General features: G+C 39.2%; 1 protein-coding gene across 2 annotated transcripts; it reads right to left on the bottom strand.

The window, feature by feature from the left end:
* Positions 1-451: 451 nt before the first annotated feature.
* On the bottom strand, positions 452-21,386 carry LOC117748519. 2 transcript variants are annotated; one of them, XM_034558350.1, is made up of 21 exons: positions 21,259-21,386; positions 20,318-20,406; positions 20,130-20,183; positions 19,948-20,025; positions 19,765-19,853; positions 19,640-19,676; positions 19,202-19,320; positions 16,392-19,064; positions 16,113-16,192; positions 15,059-15,194; positions 14,811-14,868; positions 11,950-12,020; positions 11,276-11,454; positions 11,099-11,186; positions 9,578-9,655; positions 9,338-9,378; positions 8,893-8,976; positions 6,729-6,786; positions 4,090-4,163; positions 3,344-3,401; positions 452-724 (listed from the first exon to the last, which is right to left on the bottom strand). In XM_034558350.1, the coding sequence occupies exons 2-21, from the start codon at positions 20,389-20,391 to the stop codon at positions 630-632; spliced, it is 4,224 nt and encodes a 1,407-aa protein (XP_034414241.1). In that variant the 5' UTR covers positions 20,392-20,406; positions 21,259-21,386; the 3' UTR covers positions 452-629. The 2 variants fall into 2 exon arrangements, with proteins under 2 accessions (XP_034414241.1, XP_034414243.1); XM_034558352.1 differs by having other exon boundaries at positions 20,318-20,439; positions 21,259-21,379.
* Between the last annotated feature and the right edge of the window lie 371 nt (positions 21,387-21,757).

Raw genomic sequence — 21,757 nt, 5'->3', positions numbered from 1 at the left:
AACAGCAGCCATGAAACAGCAGTGGAACCTCTGGAGAACAGGGATGTCAAGAGCTCACTAAAATACATTAGATCTGACAAGAGACATATAAGTACTAAATACTGTAAACTGTTCTTTCTGTAACCCCAATGGATGTCACTGGGCGTGGTGAGAGGGTCTATTGCACTTCGAGTTTAGCATTTCCATAGCTTGGTCCGACAGCTGCTCATATTTCATTAAATCATACAATTTCATCCATTTTTGACTGAATACAGTGATATATTTTAAATAATTAGTCACCTGAAACAACACTTTTCTTCCAAGAATATTAGTCAGTCCACAATAAAGCTTGTCTGCTATGTCCAGATGTGCTACATTCGATTTTATAATAGATATACAGTATTATTGTGAGTTGCACTGATAGATAAGTGTGCACTAGTTCCTGTGTGATGGAAAAGAAGAAAAGACTCAGTTAAGATCTTCTGTCGATTACACTTTATATACATCATCATCATCCTCCTGTCATGCAAACACAATACAAAGCGCTTTGTAAAGAAAACAGATGGATGACAGTTTAGATATAGTGTTGGACATTAAAAAACAGAAGTTGTAAAACGGGTCATGGCTGTCGGTGCACTTGGATCTTCAGCTCATGTTGTGCACTTGTTGTGGTGTTGGAGGGTGTAGGTCGCCACTGAATCCAACAGCCAACCACGTGTCACGACTGTTGCACGTCCAGAGAGACCTGTTGAGGAGAGGGTTCTGAGGTAAGTCTTCAAAAAGGAACACCATTACATTTGGAAGAAGTACACACAGATATTAAACCATAACCTGCTAATTAAGAGCATGCATTTCAAATAAAAAAAATATACATTTAATCCATGGTGTTTAACTAATCTCAATGGTGTCTAAATTAGCAGTTTTTGTTTGCGTTTTCATGATTTTGTATTAGTTAATCAATGTTGCATTACTTTGTTTATTTTGATAGATTTGTGCGTTTCATTTTTATTGGTATTATTATTTACATCATTATTTAATATTTTTTGTTTAGTGTAGGCCTACATTTCGGTCACTTAAGTTTTCTTTTGCTTTTTGTATGAAAATTACATTACACTAACTTTTAAACTTAAACTTTTACATAAATCTATAAATACATATACATTATAATGTACCAACAACTGCTTATTCAATCAATTTAACTACATTTCAGACATAACCTGAACTGAAATGTCCAGAATATGTCTTGTGTATATATATATATATATATATATATATATATATATATATATTCACACATTTCTATGACATCAGAAGATGGTAGAGAGGAAGAGAGATTTGTGTGATTCCAATCAATGGTGCAGAAGATGAGAATAAAGGGGGATAGAGGGGAGGGTGATGGCTACTCGATTACCTGGGCTCTGACTGCCAGAGGACGTGGAAGAGGGAAAGCTGCATTAAATATGCAGCAGTGCAAATTAGGATGCCAGGAGGAGGGAGGACAGGGAACAAGAGCCATTTGCCCCCTCTCCGTTTCAAACTGTCAACTCGCCCCGTGCCACGGAAGCGGCTTTCTTTTGTAGCCAACTTGTTTCGACATTTTCCCCCAGCTCCGACATGACATTTTCTCTTGGCCATTTCTCTGCTGCCTAGCTTCCTTCACACTCCCTTTCCTGGCAAGACACTGTGCCCTCTCTCTTGTTGGGAATGGCAACCTGTCTCATTTCAGCAGCGTCTGCAATTTCACCGTTCTGTTACTTTCCAACTGGTCCTCACACAGCCACAAAATGCAGCCAAATCCATGTACTAATGGACAGAGAGGCACTCAGACATGCACACCAGCCAGAATGTCTATGCTTATGGGGAACTTCCATTAACTGCAGCGTATTCAGATAAGAAAACTGACCTCAAACTATTTTTAACCAGCCACTAATCTTGAACAATTATATTTAGTTTCCTTATTATGTATTCACATATTTACTGCCTTGCCCTTAGCCTTTTCTAAATATGAGGTGAATATGAGGACCACCATGTTTGCATTGGATTTTTCTTTTTAAACACACCAGAAAAAAATTCAATAAATAAGTTATCATGTGGTTATGCTGACAAACAGGTACATAATGTATTTATTTAAGTGAGTTAGATCAGTTTAGAAAAATTAATCATTACAATTTCAGCCTGGAGTTTCATCTTTCTCCAATGTTGTCAAAAGACGTTGTTGCTAATGGTAAAAAAAAATTAAGAAGTAAGAAATATGACAATAACTTCTTTTTTTTCTACGAGACAAGAGCATATTAGGTATCAGCATTTACAACCTAATGAAGACAGCCTGGCAATGTTGGCTGGCTAGCATTGGCTAGCGAGCTGTGATAGGTGATTGGCAAATGGACTGTACTTATATAGCGCTTTCCTGGTCTTCTGACCACTTTAACACGACATGCCATCATTCACCCATTCATACACTCATGACAGGGGCTACCATGCACGGTGCCACCTGCCTCTATCTAACCATTCATACGCATGGCAACAAGAGCAATTTGTGTCTTGACCAAGGTCACATTGACATGGAGTGGAGCCGGGGATCAAACCGATCCTCTGAATGAAGGACAACTCTGCTCTACCACTGAGCCACAGGCGGCAACACACTCCTATTCCAAGCCATCCTTTTACTTGTCCTCATGGCATGTCAAATCTTAAGTTAAATGTTTGTTTTATGTCAAAAAGCACAACTAACCTTTTAAGGGACCAAACTGCATGTAGCTGACTTAGTTGGCTAGTTAGAATTTGCCATTCGCATCCCCTCCTTTTCTTAAAAGGACACTTGAACACTCCTGCTTGGTCGAGCAGGTTCTCAATAAATCCTATTACTTGCCTGAATCAATTAGACCAGCCTCCGCTTGGTTTATTTGTTGTTCATTTCAAGTGTACAAACAAAGGAAAACAAAAGACTTCAGCTGAAAATGGTCTTTGCATTGACAACATGTCTTCTCAATACTGACTAACTTTCTCTCTAAACTTGCTTGACGTATGCTAGCGGCATAGCAGCTAACGGCTAACGGCCGATTGAAAACGTTAAGGCCTTAATGAGAAAACAATTAGAATATATCAAGGTTTAATGATACACACACGATACAAATAGACTGGTTATCACACACAATTCCTGTCTGACTCTTAAAACCCGAGGTGAAGCAATCAGCTCCAGCTGCTGCGGTCAGTCTAATCTCTATCTTTATGAACTCTGTACGAGTGTGTGTGTGTGTGTGTGTGTGTGTGTGTGTGTGTGTGCGAGAGAATGAAAGAGAGATTGACTGAGAATTACTATGATACATTATGAAAGTAGAAGATAAAAATGTAACTTTAGACTCACTGCTGTATGTGGACGACGACTCTGATCCAGACTGTACAATCACCAGCTGATGGGAGATCTGCATAACAAAACGAAAGAAATGATCCCTAATTTAGAATTACAAATTAGCAACAAGTAGAAGGTATATATTTAAAAAGGCAGACCAATTGGAAATAAATCCTATTTTCACACCTGCCAGATTATGTATTAGCAACATGTAATATCTTGGCTGAAACTTGCTGGTTGATATGGATGTAGCGGTTATTGGATGTGGGGGGGATTTCAGCATTAGTCAATCTTTGTTATAAATATTGTGACACATTAATCATGAAGAATTTAAAAGACAGATTAAATAAATCAAACCCAAGAGGAAAATAATAGACATTATTAAAAGCTACAGCTTTGGGATTCAAAGAATAGTTCAGGGGCATGCACTTCACTGACTGACACTTAGTCCCTGCAGTTTATAGTTTCCTGAAGGAGCTTTCACAAGCCTCAGTCCGTTTGGCTAGTCCTAATTAGAGTAAAATGCTACTTTTGGTTAATTTTCTATTTAGTCTCACTGCATTCGAACCGCTCGAGGGTTGACTTGGAAACGGCCCGTGAGCACTTGGACCAGTTGTTCTGGTCCGCGCCAGTTTGATTAAAACGGACTAAAATTATATAATTATATTGCTTTTATAAGTCACAGGTCTCCTTTTTATACTTTTCAGCATTTATGAAAATGATACTGCCCAACATGAAGGCCTAATAAGTGACTCTCTTACCCGTTTACTGTCGAGGAGAAGTGGATCTTTGACTACAGTGCCTCCACAGAGCTCCACCATCCACTCCATTTCATCTATAATAAAACACAGACACACAAAGTTGGCTTTACATTCGGACTGTTTGGTTAAACCAAGTTTGATAAAAGGTATATTGGTCACACCAACATGGTATTCTCTCTACACCACCTTTAAAAACCCAGAAAAGATACAGAGCGAGCAGAATCATTTCAAGCTGAGACTTCCTTTGATCGGCAAGACGGAAAACAGATCAATACCCAAGTCTCCACTCAAATCAATATCTCACTCAATCTGTCAACACACCTTTAACTTGCTTTAGATAAAAAAAAAAGGGGTTGATATTACAATATATATCAGACGTCAAACACAAATGAAAAAACACACACAGGCATCAAGATCAACAGCTTCTAGGAATGTTCTGGGTATTTTGGAGCTTCATTCATAATGTGGACATTGAGTACCAAATCAGAATTGCAGAATGCTGCTCAGCTTTTTTTTTTGGTTAGTTTTTTGCACGTCAATGAATTCTGTTTAAAACCCAGTATTTCTGAACAGTTGCAGATAAAGAACGATAAAAGGCTGCACTCATTAATAATATTTATATCATTAAACTATTTGTAGAATCAGATTCAAACGTAGGATCGTTTCCAGGCCGTGTGATACAATTATATTTTTTGCTCCTCGATGAATAACTTTACTAAAATTAATGAATTTAGTTTGAGGACTTTTTTTGGGTTGATGACGCCGTATAATATGACAGACATTTAAAGCTTCATATGTGGCAAAAAAACATTTCATACAACCTGAACAGCTTCCATTGTTTGTTCCCTTTAACATGAGAACACTCATCGGAACCTCATCACTCAACGTACATAAGCAATCAATTCAATAATGGATGAAAACCTTTTGGGCTGAAGAAAACAGACTCCATCATCATGTCTGTGCCATGTAGAAGAAAGTCTTTAAACGCCACGCGCTAGCTAGCAGATGTCGGTCCATTAGCAAAGCTTCATCGATTCAGCAGGAGGATGCTGCAGGAGCACTTTAAGAGCCCCAGAAGGAAGCCAAGGAATGCTGCCTTGTAGGCCCCCTGAGACCTTCACCCATGATCTATCTGTCCATTCACTCATGTTGGAAGGGTAAAGCAAGCATACTTTGTATGAAGGGCAACCAAACTCCTCTCTACCTTAAACTTGGAGGTCATTAACGCTTTAAATCATTCTGACCAAAAATAGACAGACCAGGATATTTACATACATTTTAGAAGATGAGAACAGCAAAAGGTACTTTGGCCACAACTTAAGGCTCGTTTCTACTTTATTTTAATAAAAAGATTCCAGGCAGCTAACTGCCACCATAGAAACCCACACAGTGCAATATGACAACACGATACCAAAAATGTCTCACTCACTAAAAAAGTGTGTATTCAATCCACCCACACTCTGGAAACACTTGTCATTGTTCTCCGGCGCCACAAATGACAGCTTGGGTTAAAAGACAGCAAGTTTCAAGCTGCGTCAGTCAAAACCTCCGTGAGCCGCTATAACTTTTCCTTTTATCGCTATTTGTTCCCCTTCTCTTTGAAAGCAAAGCGGGTGTCTGTCTATCACAGTCCTGCAGGAAACAGACATCAATAAAACTGAATAAGTGCGGTTGAGCAAAGCAATTTCTGATTGAGAACACCGAACAGTGCAAACAGCATGACGGCAGCTGAAAAAGGCAACGAGTCCATGAAAAAACACCCAGCTTTTTGCAGCCTTTTCTTTGAAAGCATATGTAAATTAATGTGTAAAATCACACATTATCGAGGTGCTGCAATTCATGTGGCGTTTGAGTGCTGTGTTTCTTAGCCAGAAAAAAAAAGAAGATTGTGCAACAAATACAAGTAATTAGAGATGTCCATAAAGTGTATGAAAGGTATTGTACAATATATCTGACTATATCTAAGACTAACAATCTTAGCTAGTCTCTCATTACAAACAGTATATAATATAAAGAAATGGTAGTTCTATGTCCGGTGAAACTTCAGACACGTGGATGAAATGCAGGTGTTTCATATATCTGCCAGATATGTGAAACAGAAACAAAAATAACAATAATCACTAAATCAACTCACTGCAAGAAACCTCTTTACTAAACATATAAAGACGAACATCGTTAATGAGATCCATATCTTCACCATAGGTGACGGCTTCACTGTGTGAGCCAGTAATGCCCAAGTGGAATGTGGGTTTTGGGAATAATAGTTCTGCAAAGATTTCCTGTGCTATTTTCTAACAAATGAAAATTGTAGAATGTACCCGTACGTTGACTCATGAGATAAGGCAAGATATACTTTATTATAAAGGAACAACAAGTGGCTTTTCTTCAATAAAACAAGTCTACTAATACTGCCTCGAGGAAGAGTAGGCAGCAAAAATAACAGGGACATTTTTGTTCTAATGATTGGACTCTACTACAGTTATGATGCTGTAATAGTTTTACCCTTTCGATTTGGCCTGACACTTTCGAAACGTTGTCATGATAAAAATCGTTAAATGTGTTACATTTTTCAGCGATTGCCTGATTGTGTTTCGGCCTCACAGAAAACGTGGACATGTCATGCTGCCGATGTGACTCACCTGTTGTCATGTCTGTAAAAGGCCCTTGGAAGCAAATCGTGTAGCTCTTCATGAGCAACTAAAAGGAAAAAGAGGACAAAGTGAGAATAAAAAAATGATCTGTGAGATGACTGCAACATTTTCTGCAAAATGTCTATAGTCAAGCAAAAGAGGACATTTATTCAGGGTATTTAATCTTTGGACAGTGTTCAATATTACTGGTTGTGAACAGCTGTAACAAACACAGCTGTGTATGTTTCTGAATTCCTCACCTGAAGGGGTACACTGGTAGAGCTCAAACACTTCACCGCGCATATCTCGCAAATCTATAACAGCTATTCCTCACTTATTGTGCAAACATTCAAAACCATGACCTTCATTTTTTGCTTATGCTGTAACACTGTAAATTCAGGGATACATTGAACGGAAAAGAGCAAACAGAGGCCTCTTCAGCAAGGTAATATCCCACTTTAAGCATATAAACAACAACGGCCTGACCGACACCGGGGGCACATTGTTTTATTGCACTCTGGGTCAATAAACTTGAAATGGTAAAAGTAAAATTGCTTCCTTGAACCATTGTAACTACAGAAAGCAACTGTGCTACTCACATCCCAGCCTCATATACAGTGTGTGTCTGGATGGAAGTGAAGAAAATAAAAAAGGGCCAAGCTGCTGTCGAGAGAAATACTAATTTTTCACACCTCCCTGCCCGTCCCCAATAATCATTAGCCCGAGGGGCTTGGTGAGATTAAAAAGTGTTTCTGTTACAGATTTTTAATTTAGACAACACCTAATGTCCTTCAGGAGGTATTAGTGTGTGTGTTGTGATAACTCACAAACCCTACACATACACACACACACATATATATATATATATATATTTATAAACATATAGACTTGTTTCTTTGGCTGATTTCCAGACAGACTCAGAGTCCTGGCACTGCATTTCATGTGTCGGTCTGTTTGTCACAGTAGTGCAGGTGACCGAAAGAGAGTATGAACGGGACAATCTGTCCGGCTCCATCAGAGTGCCGGCGCTGCGTTGAAGCCACTTAAATAAGCCTGAAATCACTAGCTAATTCAATTAGCGGAAGTTCTTCAAAGGCAGCGATACGGCCAACATGACATCTAGCCATTTCTAATTTTCCCCCTCAGTGGCAACAGAACCGGTCCTGCTGGCTACACACTAAGAGGAAATTTACCATTAGCTTTTACAACAGGGCCTGAGCTAAGAGGCTGGTGCAATAGGAAGAAACAGGTTCAAGTGCCGTTTGTTATTGGGACACTCTATTTGATTTTCTTTATATAATTAGACTGCTCCTTGAGGTTGGACATAGTGGTTTCACAAACAAACAAGGATGTTGTTCATTTTTTTCTTTCTCTCTGAAAATCAACCGGTTTTAAATCAGTCACTTCTTTAGGAGCACAAATTACTTTGGTTGCCATGTTTCCGGTGTTGAGGGGTTAGTGTGTTTGGCTAACTTGCATCAGATCTATATCTATAGTTTATAGTCTGCTGATAGAATGGACTGATGCTAATTGTGTAGACAAAGTCAATTTTAAATGATGTCATTCTGATAAAAGCCTTAGCTGCATTTATATGGTGCGAAAGAAAGGGGTTTGTACCACATTTCATTGTTATTATAACTTGTTAATTACATTTTGTTTTTAAATCAAACTACCGATATACGGGAACTTATTTAATGAATGCCAATGAGCGTATTTCGTTATCTTGTAGTTTGGAAAACCACATTATTGTTTAAAGGTTTGCTGATTGGATTAGTACGCCGTTTATCAACATTTGAATCAAATGTAATGACAGTTGTGAGGCTGTTTGCTTAAGTTTCCATCAAACCACACCCACAGTCTTGATGAAGCATATTAGCTTTTGAGTTTTTCATAAAATTAATTTAACTTAAGTTGTGATTGTTGGAAAATTAGTCAATAATATTTTATGATATAGAGAAATACTTAAGATAGCAAAATTATTATTTTATTTATTTGAATGTGCCTGTATCTATTAGTGTGTAAAGTAAGATCATAACACAGCTGCAGGTGAAAAAAATGTGTCACACAGCATCTGTGATTTCTTGGGGACTGATTTTAGCTTTCCCCTTCGGGGGCTGTTTAGATATAATAACACAGTATAATAGCCAATCTGTTTGGTCTGTAAGGTGCTTACGTTATTGTCTTCACTAGTACGGGCTCTCATGGGGCCCTGGTGGTTGGGTCCATTCACCACGTCACCTCTCACTTCAAAGGCACTCTGTTAGAAATCAAAGACAAATACCGTCAGTACATTAACCTCCCTCACAGTAGTGAAGTAATTATTTACTACATCCACTATATGATGCATAAAAAGGCTTATGAACTGGCCTGGACGGAGAAGAAATAGTTTTAAATTGATGGAGATGCTAAACAAAGCTTGTGGCAAAGATTTATACTTGCCTAGCACAGAAAAACAGATGGAGAGATTACTAATGCAAGTGGATGACAAATAATCTATGAGGTATCACAAGGAACCACACGGAGAGATTCATCACGTAGCCTTAATTCGACATTGAGATATACAGAGATAACAGGAAGTCACCGTTGCACAAACTGGAGGGGCACGCAGACAAACATACCTCATCTAGGAGTTCCTTTTGTCTGAAGCACTCTGAAATCCCTGCGGAGAGGAGAAAAAAACCCAACTTTGAGCTTTTTGTCTGGAACACAAACACTATTCTGGTGGCGACTGTATTATGCAACACTCCTTTTTTATTCCAGCCTATCCCTCAACATCATGCTGTTTTGTATTTAGCAAAATTATTGTAAACGCATCACTGATCTTGAGAGCTTGACAATAAAACTAAACCAGGACTTACACTGGAAGCTCACCACCCACTTCCTGCCTGCGATGCCAAGGAAGTACTTCAGTGTGCGCTCACATACCAGTTGTTCATCTGGCAGATAAGACAAGAAACAGAAGTGTGAACAGACGACATGTGCACACATTAACACACCTTCATTTGACACGTTTAATGTAATGTTCAGGTAAAATTGTCTCAATGGTTGTCATTACAGAATGAACACATGAGAAACTAATAATGCATAGAAACAAATACCTCCATGTCTTAAGAGACAACGCTGAAAGATTCAAATTGATGCAAAACAGGGTACAATATACAGTATATATATACACACATATATATATATATATATATATATATATATATATATATATATATAAAATTATTTCCCACTCTTCCCTAGAAATTACATTTAACTTACTAAACTTGTAATGACTTATGTAAATCTTGATGTAAATGCATTATAGAGAACAATAAACAAACAGCTCTTTTAAATTGCATCGACAGTTTAGGATTGTGCACCCTCTAAAACAGAGAATATCTTCAAAAGGGACAAACCATGGTTGTCAGCGGGGTCAGGGGTTATTCGTCATCCAAGAAATATAGTGATTATCCATTGATTTGCATTCCATGCAAGAGTTAAGTGCTTGTTATTGATGCGCCTAAAACATGACTTCATTTCAAATGATTATCTTTTTATGCTAATGGTTAGAAGGGGACGCCTCCTGCTCCTTTCCAACCTTTAACTATAAAGATTAAGGGTCCCAGCGTTCCCCCTTTTTGGTTCCCCACGAAACAGTTGCCATTAAAATAAGGCTTCTTAAACAGTGACAGTTAATGTGGTGCTTTGGAGACAGCGAACTCTGGAATTAAAAATAATCTATCAGAGAGGGTAATTAGCAACAAGCAGATGAATGGAGGAGAAAGTGCGTGGGCGAAGGAGAAACAGAACACTTATCTTTAAGGAGTGCTTAGACAATTCACACAAAACCAGCTGTAACTACATATAAAAAGAAAATATTGAAAAACGGGACCTGGAAAGAATGTAAAGTGGATTTTCCAAAAGCAGCTTTAATTTCTCTTGTGTGTGTGTGCAATTAACTCACAATCGTTACAGTTAAGTAAAAGGAACAATGTTGTCATAAGTCCCTTTCACAAATGCAGTTTATTCCTGAAATGTTCAATAACATTTCCTGCATGGGGTCATGTGTTAATGGGAGCAGGGATCGATATTCAGGGTAATGTGCGGCGCCAATTTCCCACCACAAAAAACGAGTTACATTTCAGGGAAAGAACTGAATGAATCATCGCAGGATGAGTGACGTCCGTCTGACGGAAGACGCTGATGACCTATTTGAACCTGGATGCTGTTGCATTACCATCTGCCGGACTGTCCCCTTGCCCCAACTATTCCTAAATGTTCCTAAATGTAGTGCATGTGTGAAAAGTGAAAATCACAAGCCAGTAATTCACGGGGAACGTGTGTAAAAGAGGCTCCTGTATATATTAACGCTGCCTGCTTGTAAGCATTCTTACCTGTGTGCATTATGATGTGGGTCACCTCCGGGGTTACCTTAGAAACCACACGGGCACCAACTCGCTTGGAAAACCTTTTGACGAGTAGCTGTAGAAACACGACAGCAGTGGTTAGAGTATCCTGCGATGGCGAGCACTAAATAGACTCATTTATTGATTGAATAGCTGAATGGGCACCTGTTCATTAGGGTCTAATCCAGACGACACCAACACAATCTTAGTTTTCCTCCCATCTCTCGGAGGAGTATTATTTTCTTTGTCTTCTTTCCCGTCTACTACTGAAGCGCTGTTTTTTAATGTTTTGGCAGCTGAACTCGAGGGCGTCTTGGAGGCTCCGGTGCCTTTAACGCCCGGCCCTGAGTGTGAGAGAAAAACAAACGTCAGCAACAATTTAAGACTAATCAGACCCAATTCTTTTTATCTCGGGTATCTTTATACAAACACATTTTTGTCAAACGACACTTCACATAAACTTGGTTGAACTCAGTCCAAACCGTGCTGGCGTGCTAAAACATTTTGAGAAGCAATAAAGAGCTACTATCTCCAAATGGCAGTTACCATAAAGACATCTATAGTCACACTTAAAGAATCAAAAGTTGAATATATATATATATATATATATATATATATATATATATATATATATATATATATATATATATATATATACACACACACACACACACACACACACACACAATAATAATTACTTCAACACTTCACCAGTAACCATTTTTATTTGATTGTATATATTGTAAACATGTTTGCTGCTGCTTCTAAGAAATTTCCCTGGGGATGAAGAAGATGTACATATCTAATCTAATATCTAATCTAATCTAATCTAATCTTACCCATCTCCGCTCTGCTGCCATGCGCTGACGGTCTTGTGCTGGACTCTCGCTCTACTTCTGGAGCAGCTTCCCTGCAGAACAGACATGTACATTAATGAGACAGCGTAGTCTAGCTGGCATATGGAAGATCAAGGCTTATTTTTCTATATTCAGCTATGCCCTTTTTGTCTGAAAACTAGATTTGAATTTATTGGTATTTTGTTGCATGCTGGAAGTGAAGGACGTCAGACCAAAGCCAATCCAAATATTGCCGCAACTACAGACAGACTCCTCTCTTTATGGTTATAACACAGCACAATAGACAGCACTACAAAACACAACTAGAACCCAAGAAATGAAAGGGCATAGGTTACTTAATGGTCAGGTCAAACATATCTTTGAATGCAGGCTCACAAAGGATACTGTGAAGTTAGGAAGAATTGGGTACAGTGACACACTGTTGATAATATTTGAAATAAAACCATCATTATATGGTTAAAAAGCCGACTCGTCTTTAATATAAAGTTGTTTGCATCCACAGTGTATGAACAGAAATTTAATGGCTCACAGTTTTAGGGCAGAGAAAGTTGAAAGTAACATATGCTAAAATAAAGTAAATATTTGGATACAAATCCTTGGCAGTCAATGATTGTCTAAAGTCTTCGTTCCAAAATCTTATACAAATACTGACTGACTGAAGCTTTACTGACTTGTTGCTTCTTTCAGGAGCCGTTCTGCCTTCATTCTCTTCTTCAGTGAGGGAAGCTTGTGAGCACTTTGATTCATTTCAAGTGACTGAGCTGATTCATAATATCACACTATTTGACAGAAAAAAGAAAACCCTGGGTTGTCTGTGTAAAGGGTTGTTATTAGAGTGTCTAAGTATCTATCTGACACCTCTCTTGAGATAACCTCTGGGATTAACACTTATTTTAACCCAAACCTTTTCCTCAATTTAAGTAAGTAGTCTATGTGCTTAAACTGAACTAAACTGCAACCATTTCAAGAACATATCATGTAGTAGGAGTTTCCTGTTGTGCTGTGCACACGTAGAAAGTCCTGCTTGCATTATCCTAAAATAAGTGGATTGTGTTCCCTAAAGCTGAACAGCATCAAAATAAACGTATAGCCATCGTTTCATTTCTAATCACATATGATGGATTAGAGCCAAAACAATAAAAAACAATGTCCTCTCACTTTCTGACTGGACTAGGCAGTTATATTAGGTAGAAAGATGCAAATGTAGGATCAGAAACTCCAATCCAGTTATATGTATATTACAATACATTTTATAATGCATGCAAACAAAGTTTTGGAAGTTCCCTTCCTTTGTTTTCTTTTGGCTTTATTTCTTTACGCAAATACTGGCTACTGGCTGCATTTCAATTACCTGCACCAAAGTGATAATGGCTCATTGAAAACTTGTCATATACTCCAGTGCCAACCATTCTTTCTAATTTCACCAGTGCGCTCATGGAGTATTTACTTTGTAATTTAGAACTTGTGCAGCTAAAGCCCTCATCGTTTTCATCTGCCGTATTTTTCCATCTCTCCCTGTCTCTCGCCTGGAGGACAGCACTTAGAACCCTGCAAGGCGAGAGGCTGGTAGGGGAGCAGTCAAGCGGGAGAGATAAATTACTGTGGCAACACACGTTTCCCTCTAAGTGCTCTAAATGACATATAAGATGCAGCCAGTAATGACTTTTTTTATTCTCCACAGCATAAACAGATTCTGGGTTCATTAGTGAGATTATCCGCCTGTCCTCTAGAGACACATCACCCTCTGAGAACCAGACTAGCAACACGCACGCACGCACAGACACATAGACACACACGTTACAGATTCAAAGAGGCCAATTACATGCCACTTGCCCCAGTTATTGTTCTGCTTAATGTTGTGGCATTGAAATATGGCTCAATTTTAAATATATTAACAATGTATCCAATCCTTTGAGAAAAGAAATACAACACACTGGTGCAGATTATATTTAATTAGGTTGGTTATCAAAGTCAGGTTTGACTTTAAGGATTGTCTCTGCTGATCATTTAGCTGACCATGTGACCAAAAACTAACTGGCTGTAGCTTCATATATAAAAGGACAGATGGATATGAGGCTGTTATAGATCTTTCCATCTTACACTCTGCCAGGAAATGAAGTGTATTTCCCAGAATGTCAAACTATTGTTTTAAACTTGCATATACTTTGTAGGCACTGATAACAACCTCAAATACAAAAATGAAGCCCGTGATAGGACCAGAAGGACCCCAAATTATGACAAATCTCCCCGTCATTTTCAAAGACCGTATTATCAGACAGATGAATACAGAGAATTGCCAACCTCTAGAAATGACGACGATTACTATGTGGTTTCAAATTTATCTGGCTGTTATATCATCATCTCCTTGGACAAACATTGACTTAATGTTGGGAGGCAAGTTTTCATGTTTGACACAAAATAATAAATAAAAGCACTGTTTACTTTTCGCGGTACTGTGGTTATAAATGATGTTTCAGCAGCACAGATTAGTTTTTCTGAATCAGAGATGAAGCTCAACTAAAGCACACAAATGTATTATTGTATGCACTGTGTTTGTACTTATTTTCTTGCTCACAATGTGGTGTGTTGATGATGGGTTGTTATGTTTCTTTATCTATTTTTCAGTGTTATTTATAATAAAAATGTAATCAAAGCCAAACAAATTTCCTACAGAAATGAAACAGTTCGGAGTAATACATTTCTGATTGACTATAATGAAACACATTATATATCTGAAAAGACGTGAATATGAAGGAATGATCAGTGAGAGTAAAAATGTCTGCGTTGAACTAGAGTTGTCTATGCAGTCGTGCTTTAAGTCCAGTCTGCCAGCCCCGACTTACCGGTCTGAACTTTGGCCTGTGTCCCGGTCACACGGGAGGAGTCTCTTAGAGTTTGCGTCTGGCGACACAAAACAATAATCAGCTCTCAATATTTGCACAAACCTAATACTAAACTAACCCTAAAGAAAGACACAGGTTTGGGGTTAACTGAGACATGATATAATCCTTACATATCAAGTTTGCTCTGATCCAATTGTATATTTTAAAATCAGTTATGTGAAAACATTTTACATTTTTTATCTGCACACCTGTGGTTTGTCTGCTCTGATTTGTTTCTGAGGGGACTTCTTTTGCAGGACTGTCTTCTTTCTCCTGAAGCACCTCTGACACCAGCGCCATCATCTTCTCCAACCTCACCAGCTCCTTCTGCATTTCTATCTTTTGCTGAAAGAGGAGCAAACTAAGTGAAGTAGAACATCTTACAATAACACAAGACATACACTTCAAACACATAACCAGGGGGAATAAGAGGAAAATAAAAGCCACTCGCTGCAATCTGCCAATCTATGAGGAGGGACCAACACTCACCCAGTTATTCATTATTGGAAGAGAATGAGTGCTTTTTCAGCCAGATAGCACTTAGTGAGGAAAACACATGTCAGAATAAGAGAGTGAGAAAGTGATTATATAATATTTAAGATAAATGAAGGGCGAACACAAAACAAGGGATACAAGCAACAACAGCGTTTTCAACTAGTGCTGGTTTGAAAGAACAGGGTCCCTCGGTTTAGAAGTGTGTTTCAATGATTCACTGGACTAAGACTTTGAATTTCATCCTTTAAGTTGACAGTGCAAGTGTATTGATTAAACAGACACGGAGCACAATAATACCAAACCTCTGTAGTCTCAAATGTGTGTAATCCTCGGCCCTCGCTAAACCCCAGGGCGTGAAACTTACACTCCCAGTCAAAGACAGTCGACAGATAAAAGGGAACGCGCTGGAAGATGGATGAGGTAGAAAACAAGAATCATCTTCTAGGCGGCATTTCCTCTAACCTAAATGAAATGCAATTTAGAAAGCTGCTGAGGGGGACATTTTTAACAGAGCGAGATAGTCCGTCATCCAGGGCTGACAGTTGGGTTTTGGGAAAGTGTCGGGGTCGCCCTCTATGGGGCGTAACGTGGCAGTGCATCACAATGCTAACAGGTAAGGCTGAACAAGCAACTAGACAGACTTAAAAAGAATCAAGAACCAAAGCTTGTTCATGCGCTGACTTTGTTGCTATTTTACGATACAGGATGCATTCCATACTGGATACAATGGAGGAAAAAAAAGGTCATTGAGAACGTAATCATATTTACCTGTGTTACAAGGACTTCGCTTGAAAATTGTGAGGTTTCGAATTGTGACGAAACGCCGATGTCGTTCACTGGGACATTACCTGCAGAGAGGGAATAATCAATTTGCTTTGCGTTTATTTTTTTATACAAAATATACACAAAATAGAAAAGTGGGGAACAACAGTGCAAGCACTTCTATGGAAGGTTAGCGCCAAAAGAAAGGACTTATTGTATTGGTTAATCTCAGCAGGCTGCAAAGCTAAACATTTAAGCTATTTGGGTTAGTGAGAATCAACTTACATTCATCTGGCGTGCCAAACAAGTCTACAGACCCTTGGCTGGAGTTAACGCAGTCGGGGCTCGGGCACGCAGGTGGACGACTCAACTGTTGCGCTCCACCAGCTATAGCGCCCTCACATCTATTATCTTCACGGGAGTCTCCCTGATCCTTTGTCATAGCGGGAGGACGAACGGATGTTCCGAAAATCTCTGTCAAAGTGGGTAATCCCTCTTCACTGCAGTCCGACTCAAATGACGACTCTAGCCTCCTGGCCCTTGTCCTCTTCCTGGGCACGCTCTTGATGGAGGAATGGGAGCTCGGCTCTCCGCTACCATGGCTGTGCGACGTTGCTTCGTGGACAATTTGTACAACTGGAAGTCCAAGGCCATTGGGAGTTAAAGAAGACTCTGCATTTAAAGACTGCTGAGTGCTGTTGACTGAATGTGTTCCACTAGCAGCTGACTTGTGCACCGAAACGCGGTCTCTTATCTCCTTCCCTTGGCCAGCATCCCTCACGGTGCAGTCCAGCTGATTCTCTGTCACTTGAGAACACTTTGAGGGTTCATTTAGCTCCTCATGTTCAACGGCTCTGAAGCAGAGGCCAGAATCTAACACTTGAGGCCCAACAGAAAGATGAGTACTTTCAATATCCTGCACTTTATTAGGAGTGAGGGCACTACTGACACTATTCCTGGAGACACAGGTACCACCAGCGCTGTCTTGACCTGAACAACTGTCATCAGGGATTGAGGCTTCTACCGCCACTTGATCTGGTTTCTCAATGACTGGCTTTCTTGTGTGGATGGGTGAGTTAGAAGGGGAGATAAAATCACTCCAAGATGAGTTTTCATTGTCTCTTAATGCCTCTTGCTTGGAGATTTCAGGTACCTTTGTGTACACCAGATTTTTTTTAGATTCAACACCAGAACAAAGTCGCTGTTTTACCTCTGCCTCGGCAGCCTGCAGGTTTTCTTGGTCTAAACCACGGCTCCTTTTCACATTTGGAGCGCCAAGAAGGAAAGATTTTCTTTTAGTGGCTTTGAAGCTCTTGAGCAGTTGCTCTGTGTCCAGCTCACTGTCATTCTTATCCTCCTCGTCTTCTGTTCCGGCACATTTTGTCTGGTGAGTATTGTTTTGGTCGTCACTTTCAAGTGTTGGCTCGACCACAGCCGTAGCTGGACTTGTGGAGCTTGGGACCACATAACATGCAGCATTAGCTTCAGACAGCGGTGAAACATTTGGCACTTCAGCAATGGACTCTTTAACATCTTCTGTTGTTCTCTCGCCAGACTCCATGTTTTCTATTTCTTCTAACTCTTGATCAAAAATACATCCATTTCTCTCAGCCACCCGTGTCATGTTTCCATTCTGAGTTGATGCCTTATAGTCCAATGTTCCACCTTTAGCTTCCTCAGATTGCTTTGCAACATTGTTGCCTTTTTCAGCTATATTGGCTTTCAAGTTTGTCTTGTGACCCTCTTGGACTTCCTCAGCGAAGAGTTGAAGTCTTCTACTTCTCCTTGTGATTCTCATGACGGGGATTTCTTGGTCTTCGCTGCTCGGGTAATTCTCGATGTGAACTTGAACTTCTGACCTTGGTCTAGCCTTAGGACTGGTTTCTCCATCTGTAACTCCGACCAGAACCAGGGGTTTTGGCACTCTAGCAGTCTTGCTTTTTTCTGACCTCTTGTTTTTACTTTTCCTCTTCTCAGTTTGCTTTTGCTCAGCACTCTCTGACTTTGCCTCAGCTTGCTCTTGCAAATCGCTGTCGACCTGCTGCGGAGCGTTACGTGTCCCTCTATTTGACTTTCTGTGTGGTAGCTGTCTAATATCAGACGCGGAACAGCGAAAATCATCGTTGTCATCAATTTTGTCACTTTCTGGCATTTTGTTCAACTCTTCCCCATATTTGTCTTTAGAATTGTCCTCCATAACCTCCGTCTGTTTTGCTTTTGTGACAATGTCACTGCTGGTGTCATTTCCTTCTTCTATCCCTTGTTGCTCCTCTTCCATACCACTTTCACTTGTATCAACAGGAGTGAGAGTCTTCCTCTTCCTTATTTTGGAGATAATTTGTTTCTTGGTTGTTGGTGTTTTGCTAAAAACATGAAGTGGAGGAGAGATGGTCCTGTTCCCTCTTCTCTCTCGTTTGTAGACAGCACCAAACACCTGCTCTTCAAGAGCTTTAGCACGTTCTTCTCTCTTCGGGTTCACATCCCTGTTGTGTGTATTTATATCTATTGTTGAACCAGAGGAACAGCTGTCAGAATCTTCTGTGTCTTCGTTGCGTTTATCCAACTCGAGACTTCCTTCAGTTGGAACCTTCATGAGCCACTCAGCAACTTTCTGTAGACTCTTCTTCTGTTTTTCCTCCAAAATCTTGTCAGGCTCCAAATCCTTTTTCTGCTTCTTCCTTGAGGACTTTCTTAAAGGTTGGTGTTCAGTCTCGTCGGAAATTAATGATGGAGGAAGGGAGGCTTTCTCCAATTTGAGGAATCTTGTTTTGCCTCTAGTTTTGTGTGTTAAGGTTTCCACAACTTCTGTCATTTCTGTTTCCAAATTATCTGTAGGGCTGTGCATTTTCTTGTCGGAAGTTGGTGGGGCCTCACCAAGTCCACTGTCCAGGCCTTCAATTTCTGTCGTCATAGGACTTGTGTCTTCAAGTCCCATCAGTTTTGCAAATCCGTTCTGAGCTAAAAAAGGAATGAGAAAATGGGCAATAATTAACCTTTTGGAAGACAACACACTTCAAAATGAACAATACAACTACCTTTTAAATAAAGGTAAATCTGCCAATTCATTTGCACCATACAGGGGCTCAAGATTTTACCTGCAATAGTCGAGGAGTGAGACCTTAAAGGATCATCATTGTCAACATTTTCCATGTCGTCAGGTGTATCTCCGAATGACTTATCGGGACAATGTTTAGTAGCTTCAGCCCCTGTGACTCTGGAGAGAGAGAAAACAATACAAGAGAGAACAGGATGAGCTATTATTCTGAATAAATTAGCCTCGGTGTTATGCCATGCCTTGTATGCGTTTGAAGGTGTGCATTATATTCTTTGTCTGAAGAAGAGCTTGGCACTCAAGACATCACTTGATAGGAATCAAAAGATATTTTCATGAGAGCATTATCTAGTGTGTGGACGCTTTTTATACATCCTCTATCCAGCACCTAGTATTTATCTTCTGGATGTGCGTTCTTTTTCGTAAACATTTTTCTTTTTTTTAGGTTATTTCAAAACAGTTAAAAGTTTGAATCTTTTACCCTAGCTGTCCTTCCTGCTGGGACATTCCAGTGAAGTCTGAAACAATAAAAAGTGATGCCATTAGAACATGTAATGTAAGTTCATTTTACAAAGTCATTTTAAGAAGGCTGTGATTTACTCTTACAGTTAGTGCCAGTGTCATGTTCATATGCCTGAATCATGTCCTGCAAGCCTGCAACAAGTTTCTGAAACCCAGGACTCTCCTGCAAGCTCCTGTACAAGAACACATTAAAAAATACACACATCTTATGATAATAAATAAAAAAATTATTTCGGTAACAGTGTCATCTTGTTGAGGATATCCAACCTTTTGGTTATTTTGGTTTTACACACTGGACAGTCAGCCCTGTTGTTTTTGGTGTCCAAAAGTTTCATCATACAAAATCTGGGAGGAGGAAGGAGGGGGCACAAATATTGTTTATGAATGGTTGGAAAACATATGTTTTAGATATGAGTTGACAAAAATAGGAGTAATCAAACATCACTTGCTTGCAAAACTGATGGTCACACTTAGTAGAAACAGGTGCAGTCATTAAATCCAAGCTACATGTGAAAGAAAGTATGAAGTCATTAAAGACAGTTGAACAAGATGACAAACCTAATCTTATAATTCACCAACACTTGTGCAGGTGCAGAAGAAATTGCTTATTATACATCTTGGTCAGCATGTCACTCACCATATGGGACACTGCAGGGTCTCCCAAAGGACCGAAATACCCTTTCTGACATCGGTGGTTGTCGGGGTTTGCATGGCGATTTTTAAAAGCTATAAAAAGAAAAATAAGACCACATTCAGTGGCTGTAAACAACACACAGACAATATTAGAAACAAAATATACATTCAAGTGTGACTGACATCGACTGGATCGGAGGAGGTCAAAAAAAATAAAAATAATTATAATAATTATATATATAAATACTGGATTACGGTGTTCTTGCTATGGTTATATTTGCTTACTAATCATCAACAAGACAATGTAAATGTTGATCATATCACATTTACTGTACATAGATTGTATAGTCATCCAAATAGCCAGCTGTAATGTTCAGGGTGGCTTGAATTATGACACGCATGCTCATAAACTCATTAAATCCGACTTGCTCTGTTGTGCATGTTTAGTGTAGACATAATTTCTAATGAGATTAATGCATTTTTTCTTCAGGTTTCTAAGATACTTCATCGATGCAAACTAGTGGGAGACTCTGTTAGCTGTGACTATGTTGTGTACACAGAGAATCCTTAGGTGGCACTGTAAAGCAGCACAACGTCACAAACCGCAAGCATGTGAGTTAAATCAGAATTAGCATTCAGTGGTAATTTTCGGTAAGTATATTGTACCGCTATAAAGATTGATTAATGTGCATAGACATGGCGTCAGAAGATGAAGTAGCTAAACATGAGACTGGCTAACGTTACGTTAGCTGCAATTACTTGTTTTTGGAAGGTTAACTAGCTATACAACTATAATCTTGCATTTCTGACTTTCTGAGATTGAGACAATCGACAGGAATAGTCCAGCAGAACAATGTGTGACTCAAAGAGTAGACAATGTTTTTTGAAATAGCACTGGCTCGTTGTAAAAAACAAAATAATACACCAAAAAAAATCCACTTTTACCTTGTTTTCTTCCACTTTGAAGTTATCAACACAGCGAACATCCGCTTCAGTTTTCCCGCAACTAACGTCTTCTTCTGCTTTTGTTTAACTGCGTTTTGCAGCTCTTGTTACAGCGCCGCCCGCTGGGCCGGATAGGGAACTACATACTGTACAGAAGAGGTTAAACAAAAAAGGCTTTCATGATCATTTTATTTTGGTGGGGTTGTTTGATTGTTTTTGTTGTTTTATTAATAGCGTAAAAACACAAAAGGGGCAAGACCAAGAGTTTAAAATAGATTGAAAAACAGTCAATGCTTAATAATGTCCAGCTTTAATTTTCCACATGAACACACACAAATAAAAATATTTCTAACAAACAATGTGCGTTAGTGAATATAATATTAATATATACAATCAAATGGCATGGCACATGGTATAATTTATTTCAGTCGATGTATACATGTTTATAATTCTAACAGCACCGAGTTGTTTATGTTGTCAGTATATTGGGCGTATTTTG

This window comes from Cyclopterus lumpus, chromosome 19 (assembly GCF_009769545.1).
Source record: "Cyclopterus lumpus isolate fCycLum1 chromosome 19, fCycLum1.pri, whole genome shotgun sequence".
In the NCBI taxonomy this organism is placed as follows: domain Eukaryota; kingdom Metazoa; phylum Chordata; class Actinopteri; order Perciformes; family Cyclopteridae; genus Cyclopterus; species Cyclopterus lumpus.
This window is presented reverse-complemented; position numbering and strand designations above follow the sequence as displayed.

Coding starts and splice junctions, on each gene's coding strand:
- LOC117748519 (XM_034558350.1), bottom strand. CDS start 20,391: ATGCAAACCCCGACAACCACCGATGTCAGAAAGGGTATTTCGGTCCTT. Junction 19,677..19,764: donor ACATGACACTGGCACTAACT/GTAAGAGTAAAT, acceptor TTATTGTTTCAG/ACTTCACTGGAATGTCCCAG. Junction 15,195..16,112: donor GCGAAGTCCTTGTAACACAG/GTAAATATGATT, acceptor CTCCTCTTTCAG/CAAAAGATAGAAATGCAGAA.